The 16,084-nt window shown below is 38.3% G+C and overlaps 1 protein-coding gene across 4 annotated transcripts; it reads left to right on the top strand.

The window, feature by feature from the left end:
- Positions 1 to 210: 210 nt before the first annotated feature.
- LOC127797312 (L10-interacting MYB domain-containing protein) lies at positions 211 to 10,797 on the top strand. Of its 4 annotated transcripts, none has more exons than XM_052330117.1 (5): positions 211 to 486; positions 1,027 to 1,084; positions 7,946 to 8,014; positions 8,085 to 8,795; positions 9,973 to 10,797. In XM_052330117.1, the coding sequence occupies exons 3-5, from the start codon at positions 7,973 to 7,975 to the stop codon at positions 10,570 to 10,572; spliced, it is 1,353 nt and encodes a 450-aa protein (XP_052186077.1). In that variant the 5' UTR covers positions 211 to 486; positions 1,027 to 1,084; positions 7,946 to 7,972; the 3' UTR covers positions 10,573 to 10,797. The 4 variants fall into 4 exon arrangements, with proteins under 4 accessions (XP_052186077.1, XP_052186075.1, XP_052186074.1 ...); XM_052330115.1 differs by having other exon boundaries at positions 7,675 to 8,014; XM_052330114.1 differs by having other exon boundaries at positions 7,658 to 8,014.
- Positions 10,798 to 16,084: the final 5,287 nt, after the last annotated feature.

The following is a 16,084-nucleotide window of genomic DNA, read 5'->3' as shown; positions in this document are numbered from 1 at the left end:
AAATGTGTTTTTCGTGTTTTGGACTTAGAGGTTGTTTTGACCGTAATATTTGTTGTTTTGGATTTTTTTTATTTTTGAAAATATATTTTTTTAAATAACAAAATAAATACATTTTTTTATTATTTTAGAAACTAAAAACTAAAAATAAGATAAAAACAACAAAGAAAAAGTAATTTTGGGCCTTTAGAAAGATGCCCGGCCCGCCTCTCTCCCATTTGGCCACACACGTTCCTAGTTTTCCCCTCCCCCTTGCACAATCCCTCTTCCCCTCCCTCTGTCCCTCGTGTCTGTCTCTCTCTGTCTTATCGCTCTGTCTCGCTGGCTCGATTAATCTGTCTCTCTCCCATCTCTCTGGAATCTTGGGGCTACTTGAAGAACAAAAAGAAAAACCCTAACTGACTTTGTATACAGTCGAGTATATACGCGCAAGTTCATTCTGACTGAGCCCTCGCTGGGAATCGATTGAGAAACAAAAATCCGACGCAGGTAATCCATTGATTACTCTTATTTGATTTGCTTCCATGATTTTTGTTCGTTGTTTCGATTATTGTGTTATTCGTTGTGTAGAAAACTCGAAAGAACCCTCAGAAAACCCTTTCTACTGCTACTACTAAACCAACTTCAGTGAAAGCCGAGGCTTTCCTTTGAATCAAATGAATACCCAAATTGCTTTGTGTAAATAATGGAGAAAAATCAATTGCAGGGGTACAATATACACGCGCGCGCACTCACATAACGTGAGCCCAAGTGGGAAACTTTGAATAGAACTACAAATTAAAACTAATCCATTACTCAAATTAAAGAATAGCTTAGTTAAAGTTTGGATCAGCTTAAAAACCGGTTCTTTTTAAAACTTTCCTTAATATTCGTATAATTGTGACGCTGAAATTTTGGAAATTAGGCATTACTATAAGTTGTGGGATTGTGATTTAATATAGGACAATTTTGAATCGACTTAGTGGTTAGTAGCGTTTTAATTTTAGGTTCTCATGGTGTACCTAATTTTTTTTTATATTTATTGTTTAGGTGATTCAGGCATGTTCCAAGTGGCACCAAGTTGACCAGTTTATTTTGCAATAGCACTGTGAGTGTCATAGACTGTATTATAATGGTACTTCTTGTCATGTATTTGACATCTTTATTCATCTATTGTGGTATTACCTATTCAAAAGAGGCATTGTAATTGCATGTTTAACTAACTTGCATAAAATGGGGAAGCAAGAGTTCATTTCTTTTTTATCATGAATGATTGCTATTGTGATACACTGATCCATGATGCATTTTTTACACTGTTGTTAAAAGAGATTGAGATGAAAAGGTTGTGGCATGCATGCATTTCATTATCTACTTAGCAATGTAGTACATATGTTATTTTAACTCATCTCAAGGAGTATTCATGTTACAATTTGTACACTGGCTACAGTAAATGCTAGCCGCTAGTGCACCGTGCATTACCCTAATTAGCAGGGGTGCTTCTAACACCAAGTGTGTAGGCCAACACATTTGCAAACTTCCATCTACTGATTGCTATGAGGCATCTGTCATTACTGTACTGATTGCCATACTGTATTGCACTAATTGATTGTTGTTCTTATTAATTATTCCCTTGTGATGCATGTCGTATGCCTTCATTCATTTATTAATTGTTCCCTATCCCTATTCTGTTGTACATATTGTCAAGACATCATTCATATTATATAGTTGTTGCATGTATTCTTATTTCCCCTATTATAATGCCTTCTATCCTTCAGTAGGTCAGTTGAGATGTCATGACCGTAGGTGACAATAGGAGAACACGAGTGATAATGAAGAAATGTTGCTAATGAGAACAGAGAAATGAGAGAAAGAGAGGTAGAGAGATAGAGAGAAAGAGTCTGAGAGCTAGAGGAGCTAAAAGATAGATGGAAAACAGAATGCAATATTCATATTTGATGAGCTTCTTAGGGCAACCTCGGAGCTGAAATAGTTGGGAGGCCGCGTCCACAAGGAAACCTCCCTTCCTAACGGCTATAACCATAAGTTTTGTCCTATTCCAGCCCCTTCCCAGGTGGGGAATCTTTAGCTAACAAACTTGGTGCTAGAAATTACAATAAACCCCAAAAGTAGAAAGTAAAACAGAAGAATTACACTGCAAGGAAAAAATTAAAAATGCTGCTGTTCAGGGACGACTGTGACAATTTTCCCCCCCTTAACTAATTTCTTGTCCTCAAGAAATGTTAAGGAGTCTGGCCGTTCGGGGAAATTATCGGGTAAATGCTTCTAGGTGCTGCAGTCCGAAGTGCTGCCTCGCCACTTAACCAGCACCTGAATGATCGGAGCCCCCTGTTTGTACACCACCCTCCTCTCGAGTACAGCCTTTGGTCTGGTAGCTTCTTTAGGGAATGTAGGGAGGGCTCAGCTCACTGGCTGGCTTCCTACGGATTTCTTGAGGAGAGAGACATGAAAGATTGGATGGATTTGGGTCCCTTCCGGTAACTTCAAGTAGTATGCCACTTGTCCTACCTTAGCTTCTATGGCAAAAGGACCAAAATATTTGGGGCTAAGCTTTGTCACCTTCCCCTTAGTGATGGACTTGAGATGGGGATATCGCAGCCTCAAATACACAATATCTCCCACCGCAAACTCCCTTTTACTTCTCTTTCGATTGGCTACTTGCTTCATCCTGTTCCTAGTTGATGCCAATTCTTGCTTAAGCTGTTGAGTGACCTGCCTTCATTGCTGAAGGTATTCTTCTACAGTTGCTACATTGGATCCCCCCTCTATCGTCGGTAAAGTTGGTGGTTGGTACCCGAATAAGGCTTCAAATGGTGACATTTTGATAGAGGAATGATAGTTGGTGTTATACCACCATTGGGTTAGGGACAACCACCGATGTCACTCCTTGGGTTGTTAGAGGCAAACACACCTCAAGTAGGTTTCTAAACTTTGATTTACCCTCTCCGTTTTCCTGTTTGATTGGGGGTGGTAGGCTGTGGACATGTTCAACTTAGTCTCCAATGCCTTCATGAGTTCCTGCCACATTAGATTGGTGAAGATCCAATCCCAATTTGAGACAATGTACTTAGGAGTCCTATGCAGCTTTACCACTCGGTCAAAGAAGGCCCTGGCTACATCTTGAGCGGTATACGGATGAGTTAGCCCTATGAAGTGAGCAAACTTGGTCATCCAGTCTGCCACTACCAATATGTTGTCCCTTCCCTCCGATCTCGATAGGCCTTCCACGAAATCCATTGACACGTTAGTCTAGGCTTGGTTAGGGATGAGTAACGGCTGCAGCAACCTCGGGTGGGCTATGTTCTTGGTCTTGCATCTCTTGCAAGTGTCACAAGACATCACATATCTTCAAATTTCAGCTTTCATCCTTGGCCAATGGAATACCCTCTTAACCCGTACATAAGTGTTCTGCATGCCGGAATGCCCTCCTAGTGGCGACTCATGCAAAGATTGCATGATCTTGTTCTTGAACTCGATATTATTCCCAATCACCAACCTTCCGTGTCACCTCAACAATCCCCTAGTTAACATATATTCTTCCTCCTCCTGTGTTCCCACCGTCAGTTTTTCTATTATCCCCTGTATCTTTTCATCCCCTTCATAGCTATCAATCACCTCATTGTACCACTTTGGCACTACCTGAGATATGACTGCGACACTTCCCTCTTCATGGCACCTTGATAGTGTGTCCGCCGTTGTGTTTTCCTTCCCTTTCTGATACTGCATGGTGTAATCCTGCCCCATTAGTTTAGGCATTCCCTTTTTTTGCAGCTGGGTGTGAAGTTTTTGTTGTAGTAGGAACTTTAAGCTTTCATGATCGGTTTTAATGATGAATTTGCCCACTTCTAGGTAATGCCTCCATTTGTCAACCGCCATCAAAACAATTATAAACTCATTTTCATAAATGTTGAGCCCCGAATGCTTGGGGCTTAAGGTCTGACTTAGAAAAGCCAATGGTCTCCCTTCTTGAGCTAACACTGCTCCAATACCTGTGCCACTTGCATCTATTTCTAAGATGAATGGTTTGCTAAAGTCCGATAGCCCCAAGGCCAGCACCTTACTCATGGCTTCTTTCAATTTAACAAACGCTTCCTCTGCAGAGGGCCCCCATTCAAACCCTCCCTTCTTTAGTAATTGTGTCAATGGCTTGTTGATGGCCCCGTATCCCTTCACAAATCGCCGGTAGTACCCCTTCAAGCCCAAAAATCCCCTTAGAGCCTTTACTGAATTGGGCCTTGGCCAGGATTCCATCACCTCTAGTTTCCTTGGGTTTGTGCTGACCTCTCCTTTGGATATGATATGGCCTAAATATTCCACTTGCCCTTGACCAAAAGCACACTTAGATTTCTTAATAAAAAGCTAATTAGATCTAGGTGAGCTAGGTGTTGATCAAAGGTGGGACTATAGGTGAGGATATCGTCAAAGAATACAAGTATGAACTTGCGAAGGTGAGGCTTGAATATATGGTTCATGAGTGATTGAAAGATGGCGGGGGCATTAGTGAGCTAAAAAGGCATCACTAAGAATTCAAAATGTCCATGGTGGGTTCTAAAGGCTGTTTTAGGGATGTCCTCCGATTTCATTCGAATTTGGTGATAGCCCGAACGAAGATCCAGTTTAGAAAAGAATTGGGCATTGTGTAATTCGTCTAAAAGATCCTCAACAAGTGGAATGGGAAACTTATCTTTGACAGTTAGGGTGTTTAGATGACGGTAATCCACATAAAACCGCCATGTTCCATCCTTCTTTTTCACTAATAAAACCGGGAAAGCAAAAGGGCTTTAGCTGAGACGGATTATGGCTTGTTGAAGCATTACCTTAACCATTCTCTCGATTTCATTCTTTTGGGCAGGAGGGTAATGGTAAGACCGGATATTAACGGGTTCGGTGTTAGGTTTTAGGTTGATGATGTGGTCTTGAATTTGGGAAGGGGGAAGAGCGGAAGGTTCTAAGGATAGATCCTCATATTCTAACAACAATGTATTAAGAAGGTCTGAGTATGATACCTAGTCAGTTTGCTGGCGAGGGGAGCTAATTGTCAATAACACCTCCCCACGCACCTTCTTTCCTCCTCTGTCTTCCTCGATGGCCACTACGAAGAATAAGTGTGCCAAATGGTTCCATCTCCCTGTGAACAACCTCCGCAGCCTTCTCCCACTGATCATTTTACAGCTGCTCGTTTCCTTTCCTCCTGTCAGCATCATCCTTCTCCCCTCTTTTTTAAAAGAGACCTCCATTTTGTTAAAATCAAAGTTTATGGGGCTCACCTCTTTCATCCAATCCACTTCGAGGACAATATCATAGCCTCCGAGTTGTAGGAGTCTTGGATCCGCCTCAAACATTTCACCTTGCATTTCCCAGCTGAAGCCATTACAAGCCGACCTGCTCAACACCCTATCCCCATTTGCCACTGTCACACTCAAGGGTGGTGTCTCAGTGAGTGAACATTCCAATCTCTTGCCCGTGCCTTCGTCCAAGAAGCTAAGGGTGCTCCCACTATCGATAAGAATCATCAAGTTACACCCATTTTGATCGGCCTTCCACCTTCATAAATTATTAGCTACCCCATTCAGAGCATGAATGGAAATTTCTCCATTATCCTCCTTGTCGTCATCCTCAGGGTTTAATTCCTCGGTCCCTCCTCGATCTTCTTCTTCGTCTCCCTCTAGTAGAAGGATTTGTCTTCTACATTGATATCCCGGGTGGTATTTGTCTCCACAACAAAAGCAGAGGCCTGCTAACCTCCTTTGCTCTCTCAATTGTTCCCCATATGGAGCTAAGTTTGATCCTCCCACGTGTTTTCCCTTCGTCACCTCTCGGTTGTAGCTCTTTCCCCCGGCATTAAAGGTGCCCAAAACCATTCCTCTCTACTGCTGCCTCTGTTTCTTCATCATCGCCTCCACCAAGGTTTCTTGCAAATGAGCACTCTTCGAAGCCTGTTCCATTGTTCTCGGCCTCATCATTTTCACCATGGGCCGCAACTCTTCGCTAAGGCCACTCATGAAGTTTGATACAAAATAAGCTTCCGAGAGGTGGGGGTTGTGGCGAATCATGAATGGCCTTAACTCCTCAAACCTTTGCAAATAGGATTCAACACTTCCCACTTTCTTGAGTTTGTTGAATTCCTCTATGGTATCCATCATGCTTCTTTCTCCAAACCTCTCGCACTTCTCCGAGAACTCCTCCCACGTATGCTCCCTAAGGCACCCTTGGAACCATGTGTCTACTGTTTCATTGAAATAAGCAGTGGCCAATGGTACCCTTTGCGCCTGTGGTATGTTATACCAGTCGAACAACCTCTCGCATTTTCTCACCCACCAGTGCGGATTAACTCCCTCAAATGTCGGAATCTCCATTCGAGGCATTGGGTACCCCGATTGATGATGATTGGGAGGTTCTACCCTGTCCCTCCCTAGCATCCTCTCCAACTCCTCTTCAGTTTTATCTCTAGTTTGGATGTCCCAATTCCCTGATCCATTCTATGTCCTTGCAGAATGGGCTCATTTCTCTCCTTGGGAGGGAAGTTCGGTGCTATCCTGACCGAATTTTGGTGAGTAAACATCATCATGAACTGTTGCATCTAAACTCCCAGTTCGTCTCGTACTCTCGCGATTGAAGAATCCAGTCTTCGCTCCAATCCCTCCATGGAACTCTCCAACTTGCAGTCCATGGCTATGATCGCCTCATGATTTCAGGTAGCTCCTAGCTCCAGTTGCTCGGTTCGGTTATGAAAATCCACCACCGTCGAGTTAACTTGTTGAAGCTGCGTTTCCAGGCTCTTCATGCGCATACCATCCGCCATCGCTCCAGATACTACAAGTGTTGGCCGAGAATCTATGGCTTTGATACCAATTATTGTCACAGCCGTAGGTGACAATAGGAGAACACGAGTGATAATGAAGAAATGTTGCTAATGAGAACAGAGAAATGAGAGAAAGAGAGGTAGAGAGAAAGAGTCAGAGAGAGAGAAGAGCTAGAAGATAGATGAAAAACAGAATGCAATATTCATATTCGATGAGCTTCTCAGGGCAGCCTCGGAGCTGATATAGCTGGGAGGCCGCGTCCACAAGGAATCCTCCCTTCCTAACGGCTGTAACCATAAGTTTTGTCCTATTCCAGCCCCTTCCCAGGTGGGGAATCTTTAGCTAACAAACTTGGTGCTAGAAATTACAATAAACCCCAAAAGTAGAAAGTAAAACAGAAGGATTACACTGCAAGGAAAAAATTAAAAATGCTGCTGTTTAGGGATGGACGTGACATGAGATACCCCATTTTTGCCAACAATTTTTTTTCTTCCCCCAAATATTTTCCAGGTAGGTAGATCCGAACTGTTGGCTCCTGGTACAGCACTGACTGCACTGACTTAGGATAGTGCATGGTGTGGTACTGATTATTTGTTAAATCGTAAATAATAACATATTTATTGATTGGCATGTCTAGGGATGACTGGTACAGAGTGATTGGTTATTGTTATTAGGAGACAGGGGATCTTGATTTATTAATGATATTCAGTTCTTGTTATTCATGCCATATGATGAGTTTACTGATTAGAGTATGTACACATATACATTGATGTAAATTGTATGTACAGAGGCTTACTACTCCTTAGTGGGGTCCATAGTCATATAGTCATTGATTAGTGTATCTTTTATACTATTGCTAGCTTCTCTCATATTTTAGGAGAATGGGTGTTCGTGGACGAAGTGGTAGTGATCGCCTTAGGACAATTTGGACACCAGAAATGGATCGGTATTTCATTGACCTCATGCTAGAGCAGGTTGGCAAAGGGAGTAGAATTGATGACCATTTATTCAGCAAAAGAGCATGGAAGCAAATGACGTCATTGTTCAATGCAAAATTCAAATTTCAATATGAGAAAGATGTTTTAAAGAATCGTCACAAAACACTGAGAAATCTCTACAGATATGTAAAAAAGCTTCTTGATCAGCAGGGATTCAGCTGGGATGAAACACGACAAATGGTGATGGCTGATAACAAAGTCTGGGATGATTTCATTAAGGTGCAGTTTTAAGATTTTGGGCCTTGAAAGTGTTCATAATTATCCTGGAGTCTTACAGATTATTCTGCAGGTACATCCAGATGCACGGTCATACAGGATTAGAACCATTCCATACTACAGTGATTTGTGTGTGATATATAAAAATGCAACTTTTGATAGGAAACCTAGCCTTTCTGGTGAAGATGCTAATGCTGATAGAAATATGCTGGGTTCAGAAACTTGTACATTGGTGCAAGGTGTAGAATCTCCAGATACTACCATTGATGATGGAGAGCCAGTGGACAGTTCTTTTGAATTATCATCCCATTCCGGTGGTAACACAAATACAACAGTCACTCCACCAAGAAGTGTTGTTGAGGGGGCTGTGGAGGCTCTTCATGAAATCACAATCGATGAAGAATATGGTAATTCTAAGCCAAAAATTAGTGATGATGGTACTCATCGACCTATAGCAGGTACTGAGTCTAGGGGAGGCACTCGGTCAAGGACTTTTTGGCAACCGCCAATGGACCGTTATCTCATTGACCTAATGCTAGAGCAACTCCGAAAAGGGAATCAGGTTGACGGTCAATTTCACAAACAATCATGGATGGAGATGATTGCCTCATTTAATTCCAGATTTGGCTTTAAGTATGACATTGATGTTCTGAAAAATCGGTACAAAACCATGAAAAGGCAATATAAGGTTATAAAGAATCTTCTTCGCTTGGATGGGTTTTCCTGGGATGAAACACGTCAAATGGTGACAGCAGATGATTATGTCTGGCAAGATTATATTAAGGTGTGTATCCAATTCAACTTTGTTGTCTTTGATATCTGCATGAAATTGAGATGATTAACACCTGTTCTGAGCAAACTGCCTCTTAAGATTCCCATTCTAAATCCATCTTGAAGTATTGTTCACTTTTCTTTTTATCTTGAAATTTGTTCTTAATGCTTATTTATTTTCAAAATCTGTCCTACTCTTTTAATTAGATGGAATTATGTTGCACCCTGTCTGCTAGGTATCACATTTCTTACTTGTTCTTCTTAAACACCTTGTATATTTTGAATGTTGTAGTTAGTACAGAGCCCATATGTCTGAAATAATTTGTTTACGAGTACACACCCAAAGAGAAAGAACATGCACTTCAATAGTTCTAAGTTCGTAACTTCTAGTTTATGTATGAATAAAGTTTTCTGGACATAGACATTAAGATTCTTTAGTTCTTTTTTAATAATAGTGTAATACCCAAGAGTCCAGAGAATGGTAGTATATATGAGGATAAGTAAGAAAGGAAACAACACCAGTTGGATACTTTTTAGGTTGAATGTAGGCAAAAAACTCTCGGGTTAAGCATGCTTGAGCTGAGGAAATTTAAGGATGGGTGACCCCCTGGGAAGTTCGCGTAGGCCCATCAGGATAAGTTATTCCGGTCCTTCCTATCGCCCGACGTGGGATGTTACAAATAGAGTTGGAACATGATTTTTTATTTATTTCTTATGAAATATAAATTTATCATGTAAAGTCTATGCCAGCTTCTAGATGTGTCATGCCCTTATTCTTATCTTTATTATTATTTTTCTCAGAATTACCATGTTAGCTTGACTCTTGTGTTGCATGTATGTCCCATATCTATTTTTGTGCCTTTTTAGTACATGACACTTGCCCCTAGTGAATTGGTTCTAGTTACATAACCGGCCCGCGCCCCCAGGAACACACCTTGTCGAAATTCTATCTTTATTGAATGCGGTCTATTGTTTTGAAATGGATCCTTCAATGTATTATTTTGAAGCACTTGGATGAAAAAGGAGTTTATATCTATAATTCTATAAGATATTAAGATCTGAGAAATCGGTCCTGTACCTTCTATTTTCCATGTAACTTTGGGGTTTGTGATGATTCCAATTTTGCACTATACACCTGTTGCAACCTTCATTGCAAATTCTATTTCAAAGGCTAGATTTATTATGTGCAGGCACATACTGATGCACGGCAATACATGACTAGACCTGTGCCGTACTATAAAGATTTGTGTGTGATTTGTAGAGAATTGAGTGGTGATGGAAGGGAGAGTCTCTCTTCTTATGATCTATACCAACAAGATGAAGCCCTAGCCCTTACATTTGGTGGGTCATTGAAGGGCGTGCAATCTCCAGCTGCATCGGTGTATAGCGAAGATCAAGTTGGTGATATGCTGGACTCCTCCCTTATGGGTAACATGAGTGTGTGCAACCAACAGAAAAAGCAGAAGCATTGTCTCGAAAATGTACCATATTCTACCCATACCAACAAAAAAGCACGGGGTAGTGACGAAGGCATGGCCGGGGCTCTTCGTGAGATGGCGACTGCTGTTTCTTCTTTGGCAGACAAGAAAAAGGAAGATGAAGACTGGAGCTCCGTCTCTATAGAGCATGTCATAGAAGCCATCCAGGCCTTACCTGACATGGATGAAGACCTTGTTTTGGATGCTTGTGATTTTTTGGAGGATGAAAAGAAAGCGAAAACGTTTTTAGCATTGGATGTTAAATTGAGAAAGAAGTGGTTGATTAGGAAGCTTCGTCCGCAGCAATCTTAAGAGTTTGTAACCCATCCTTTGCTTATATATATATACGTAGATATCTATATATATTCTTTTTCCCCCCTTTCATAAGTTCATCCAAAATCTGTTTCCTGCCATGCAGCTAGGTAGTCTTCCATCTGTGCAGTTGATGTTTATAGAGTGTTGTCAGTGTCTGAACTAGGTAGCCCCTCTGCGATAATGAATTTCAACTGACTTTGCAATGAAATCTGTTCTGTGCTCCATTGCTGTTCTCTTTCTTTCTTTTATATAGATTTATGGGCATTTCTCATAAAATGGAGGAAAATGCATTCACAATTAGAATACATATGCTCCTGTATTTGTACTCTTTTTTATTTAAATATTTAATTTTTTTGTTATTTAAATTACAATTATACATTTGAATTTTTTGTTATTTTAATTATACTTATGCTTAATTTATTGTTCTCAACAAATTTGTTGAGCTATATAATTCACTCAAAATTACATAGTTGAAGAATTTAATTAAAATAACAAAAAATTTGAATGTGTAAATAAAAAAAGTGTAGGTATTGACGCTATAATATGTATTTGGCTCTTAGATGACAATAAGAAGACAGAGTAGACAAGGACAGGTTCAGCAATGATTAATATACAATAAATGTATTTTATTTTCAAATGATTTGTATTTATCTCATCATATTCTTACTTAAAAAATACTCTTATCGATCAATAATATATACATTGTGTTTTGTAACATTAATTTTATCAACAAATAAAATTGTTTTGAAGTTAAAAATAAGGTGTTATGAATGCAAATTATCTTAAAATAATGTATATTTACTGCACTTTTAAGTATTACCTTAAAAATAATAGTTAGTATCACCCAAAAAAATAAAACATCAATCTCTTATTTCATCCAAAAAAAAAATTAGACCCTCTATCAATGTTCTTTTAATTTGCACAGTGGATTTAAAATTGTTGTTTAATTGTGAAAAACGTTTATTATTGTAGTATCATTTTAAACTCAATTTTTTATTTTTTAGATTTATATTATGAATTTAAAAGGATATTTTTAAATTTTCATAAATAAATAATATTTTTGAACATAAATTATTAAAAATCTGTTTAATTATAAGATTAAAAAAATTATATATTTTTTACATCCAAACAGGCACAAAAGTTTTCACGTTTTATCAATCAAAAAGGTAAAAGAACCCATCAAAAACCTCAGTTGAAGAAAGAGAGGAAGAAGAAGAATGCCCCTGAGAAAGCAAACAAGGGCTAAGAGATGTAGGTCATGTGATCAAAGATCCAGAATGGTGTAGAAAGCCTTCAGTATATTTTTTATTTAAATATGCTGTGAGAGGTAAGTTTTGATTTTGTTTAGTCTGTTTTAGATTGTTTTGTGTGCTTTTGGTTATTGGTTTAGTTTTATTTATGATTGCTCAGAATATGTTCTAATGGGACCTCTTGCTTCGGGCCATGAATCTGTTGTTTAGTCTCTCGACGTGGTAATTTAGATAGAGCTCTAAATTCTCAAACTCTACGTATATAGATACACTAAATATAGATATACTGCCAAATAAACAAAATCCAGCAATGTGAGGTTGAAGAGGTTTTCAAGTAACTCGGAGGGGCAGGAGAGACAGATTCTACCACTCGTCGACAAATTGGAATCAGCAACAGCATGCAGCAGCAACTTCCGACGCCGCTGTTGCACTCGACTATGGAAACGAGGTATCAAGCTGAATCGGAGTACTACAGGACCGCGTCGCCACAACCTTCTTTAAACCACTTTCCTCCGCCTCTGAGACCGCCGACAATTGCCACCAACTTGGGTCGCTTGATGGAGGCTCTCACTCCACAAGTTCCAGTATGTTACTTATCAGTTATCACCAGAGGTATACAAAATCTTAGGGCTTTCTTTCTAGCTGTAAGATAAGCCCTTGACCTCTACTTTGCTAATAGAAAAATGTAGGTAGAAAAAGAAAATTAAACTCTATATCTTGTTTTTTGATCTCCTGCATTCGAGAAACTCTCCTATCGAGATATCTGAACCCAAGCTGGCTCATTTCACTTGGGTTTACGATAGCTAAACTGCAATGAACTTTAGTTGGAGGTTTATTTCTTTACTGGAATTTCTCAACATCAAATCGACGAGTGAATTTAGATAGTTATATTATTTGCGTTGTAATCCCTTAATAAAGCAGTATTTTACTGATAGCATTTTGCAGTTGCAAGACACTGCAAGGGAACAAGGAACTCGAGTACCTGAGATACTACCATACTATTGCCTCACAGATCTCTGGGAGGCAATCACAGAATGGAGTTTTTTTGGAGTCGGAGTGCCCTTGTTGTTGAATGGGATTGATTCAATTGTGCAGTATTATTTTCCTTCACTGTCTGGCATACAGTTATATGTAGACCCTTCAAAGTTGCCTTCTAGGCATAGGTGAGCCCTTTTTCTTTACATTCCATCACTTAAAAATTAATCTTAATTGGTCTATGCTAATTGTTTTCATCTTGTCCAACTCTCCTCGAGTTATATTTGATTTTCTTTTTATTTGGATCCATTTCTCTTTAATATTGTGTTATTAAGTGACTTTTTACCTTTTGTTAGTTGGTTGTACAACCAAATAATGGTTATTGTAATGGCATTATCTTTTCATCTAATTTTACCAAAATACTTGGTATCTAAAATTTGTCGCCTTCTTGCCTCTCTCTGCCTTGTGTGAGGCAATAATTTAAATTCTTGATGGCATTTTAAAATTATTCAATATTAATAATTATGTCACGCTTCCCTTACATTTGGACATTTACTATGGACAAAAGTTTTACTAGGAAAACGTTGAGCTACATAGAAGGGACTAGCGAATATAGAATATTTGTCATCTAGTTGTCTAGTCAAAAATAAAAAAAAAAGTGGTTAATTTTCTTTTATCATTTATTTGTGCAATTGGAAATAAAAAAAATGATTGATTTTCTTTTGTCCTCCTCTTCTTCATTGATTTTTGAAGATTCTAATTATTACTTCAAAATCAGGACAATCAAGATATTGGTTTTAGGTTATATTTAACCACTTGGAAAATTGAGCAACTACCTTTTTACCAATGCGAGTAAAATTATTGTAACTCATACCAAACGTAAAGATGAGAATAAGTTTGAAGTCGATGAATTAAAATGTCAACATGAACAATGATGAAGGGTAAAAATATATATTAGGTTGCATATGACAATTCAGAGTAACAAATCAAGAAAAAGTAAGTTTCCTGACTCCTTTTGAGTTCTAAAATGGAAGCTTATTTATATCGAGTGATGGATGCCCATGGCCTGAGGATATAATGGCTCTAAGCTTACGATAGATATACTAGCTAGTCATAGTTTACGATGGTATGACCATGGTATGCCCATAGATAGACTAGCTAGTCATAAGTTTATCCCAATACAAAATCTTTGTCCTTTTTCTTGGAATTGAATCATAAACACATTTCCCTCGAGAAACTACACCTTGGCCTGCATATTGTATTTATCCTTTCTCCCTCTCTACTCAATGTTTAAGTATTTGCCATTATAATTTTGTAATCATCATGTCATTCTATTTTTTTTTTGGAAAACTCTTAGGTATGACATGAGATACTTGACATTACAAAGGATATAGTCATTTATATAGATGATCAGCAGGTTAGAATATATATATATATATATATATATGCGACCAACTCCATTTAGTAGGGTTAAGGCTTAATTGTTGTTTGTCTTAAAGTCGTGAATAAATGTCGTGAACTATATCCAACCTTGTTGGAAAATGTTGTCCTTAGACAATCACTCAGTAGTTTAATCCGATACATAAACAGTTTATCAGTTGGGTGCAGTTTGTCTCATGGTCTTCAATTTATTTGGTAATACATAAAAACATTTAAACAGTCTTTATGTTCATCTAGCTAGGGTAGAAAGTGCCGGTTCATGCCTTTTTTTTTTAAAAAAAAATTGGACTTCCTTTATGTTTGATTCTAGTGCATGTGGTTGTTACGTTCCCTACATGTTTTGAAAACAATATATGTTTTTTGTAAAGAGCAATCAGTGCGTAGGGTTTCTACCATTGCAAGGTGTTTCTATCTTAGCTTTCTGTGAAATATCATTTTCATGTACAGGATATTGCGAAATCGTAAACCATCTAATAGAAGGCCAACTTTTGAATTTTATCATTGAAATTTTATCGATTAACAGAATAAACATTAAAGGAAGTGTAATTTCCCTTGGTAACATTTGTTACTCAAAGCGCGCGGATCTATTTTAGACCACAAACTTCCTTTGCAACTTACATGTATATAATAGATACTGACATAGTATAAGAGATAATTGCTTTCCTACGTTAAGAGCATTTGGATATGCTGATAAAGGGTCAAATAAGAAGAGCTTTAGTGATGTTAAGCTCGTTTGTTTATGGACATTGAAAATGTTGTCTTGTAGTTTATGACCTCAAATCTCTATCTATGAAGCCAGTGACTGACGACCATTAATATATTTGCTTGTATGCATTGTTGTGACTGTGTTTTACTTAAAGCAAATTAAGTATAGATTTATGATTTATGTGCATTTATATTGAGAACTTTCAACATTATAATTCATGTAGTATAAATCCAGATGCATTAGTTTGAAAATCTTTATTTAATTTCCTAATCAGGAATTAATCATGTGGTAGGATGTTGCCTCGAATTGTATGCAGTATGGAAGGCATTTTAAATCAAACTATCGAATAGTCTTACAATATCTTTAAATTTGTGTTCATCCACTCAGGAACTTATCATAGGAAACATGTCTTCTAGTTGTTTTTTATGATGCTATATGAGTTATCAAGGAGTGCAATTTTCAACTTACAATTTAGCATTAACATTTTCACTTCTTCTTCTTCCTCGTTTGAGCTTTTCCATTCTTGGACATCTTATATTGCTATCTTCTTTTGGTTGATCAGATCTTTTCATATTTTCTGTTATAATGCATGTATGTTGTTACATAACGAACTTTCTATTCATTTTACAAAACCAAAGAGTTTGAAATTGATGAAATCATAAAAATATTTCAATAGCTTCTTATTAACTTTATCTTTCCAATTCAGCGGGAGGCCAAGAAACGAGAGCAATGCTGAGTCTTCAAGGGAGACTACAAGTATTGGAAGCAACAAAACCTCATGCACACCACTACCGAGCAAAATGAGCAAAGTCTCACTAAGCTTATCCAGTAATGAGGCAGAAATTTTCAATTCAGGTGAGATGCTCATATTTGAATATTTGGAAAGAGACTTGCCATTTGTTCGCACACCCCTAATTGATAAGGCATGTTCGCTTCATTTAGGTCAATTTTTAAATTTTTTTGGTTGGTCCAACATGGAATAACTTCGAGTTCTTTCCCTTGTCATCCCAATAGATTTTCACTCTGGCGACTCAATTTCCAGAGCTTGCGACGTTTAATAGTTGTGATTTACACTGCCTACTAGTTGGATTTGTGTGGCTGTATGTCATACCTTCATTGCACTCTAGAATTTGATTTT

The sequence above is a fragment of the Diospyros lotus genome, chromosome 3 (genome assembly GCF_014633365.1).
Source record: "Diospyros lotus cultivar Yz01 chromosome 3, ASM1463336v1, whole genome shotgun sequence".
In the NCBI taxonomy this organism is placed as follows: Eukaryota; Viridiplantae; Streptophyta; class Magnoliopsida; order Ericales; family Ebenaceae; genus Diospyros; species Diospyros lotus.
This window is presented reverse-complemented; position numbering and strand designations above follow the sequence as displayed.

Excerpts from the sequence above, each read along its gene's own strand:
- LOC127797312 (XM_052330115.1), top strand. The coding sequence starts at position 7,679 with ATGGGTGTTCGTGGACGAAGTGGTAGTGATCGCCTTAGGACAATTTGG. Across the intron at positions 8,015-8,084 it reads TCTGGGATGATTTCATTAAG|GTACATCCAGATGCACGGTC; the intron begins GTGCAGTTTTAA and ends ATTATTCTGCAG. Across the intron at positions 8,796-9,972 it reads TCTGGCAAGATTATATTAAG|GCACATACTGATGCACGGCA; the intron begins GTGTGTATCCAA and ends TATTATGTGCAG.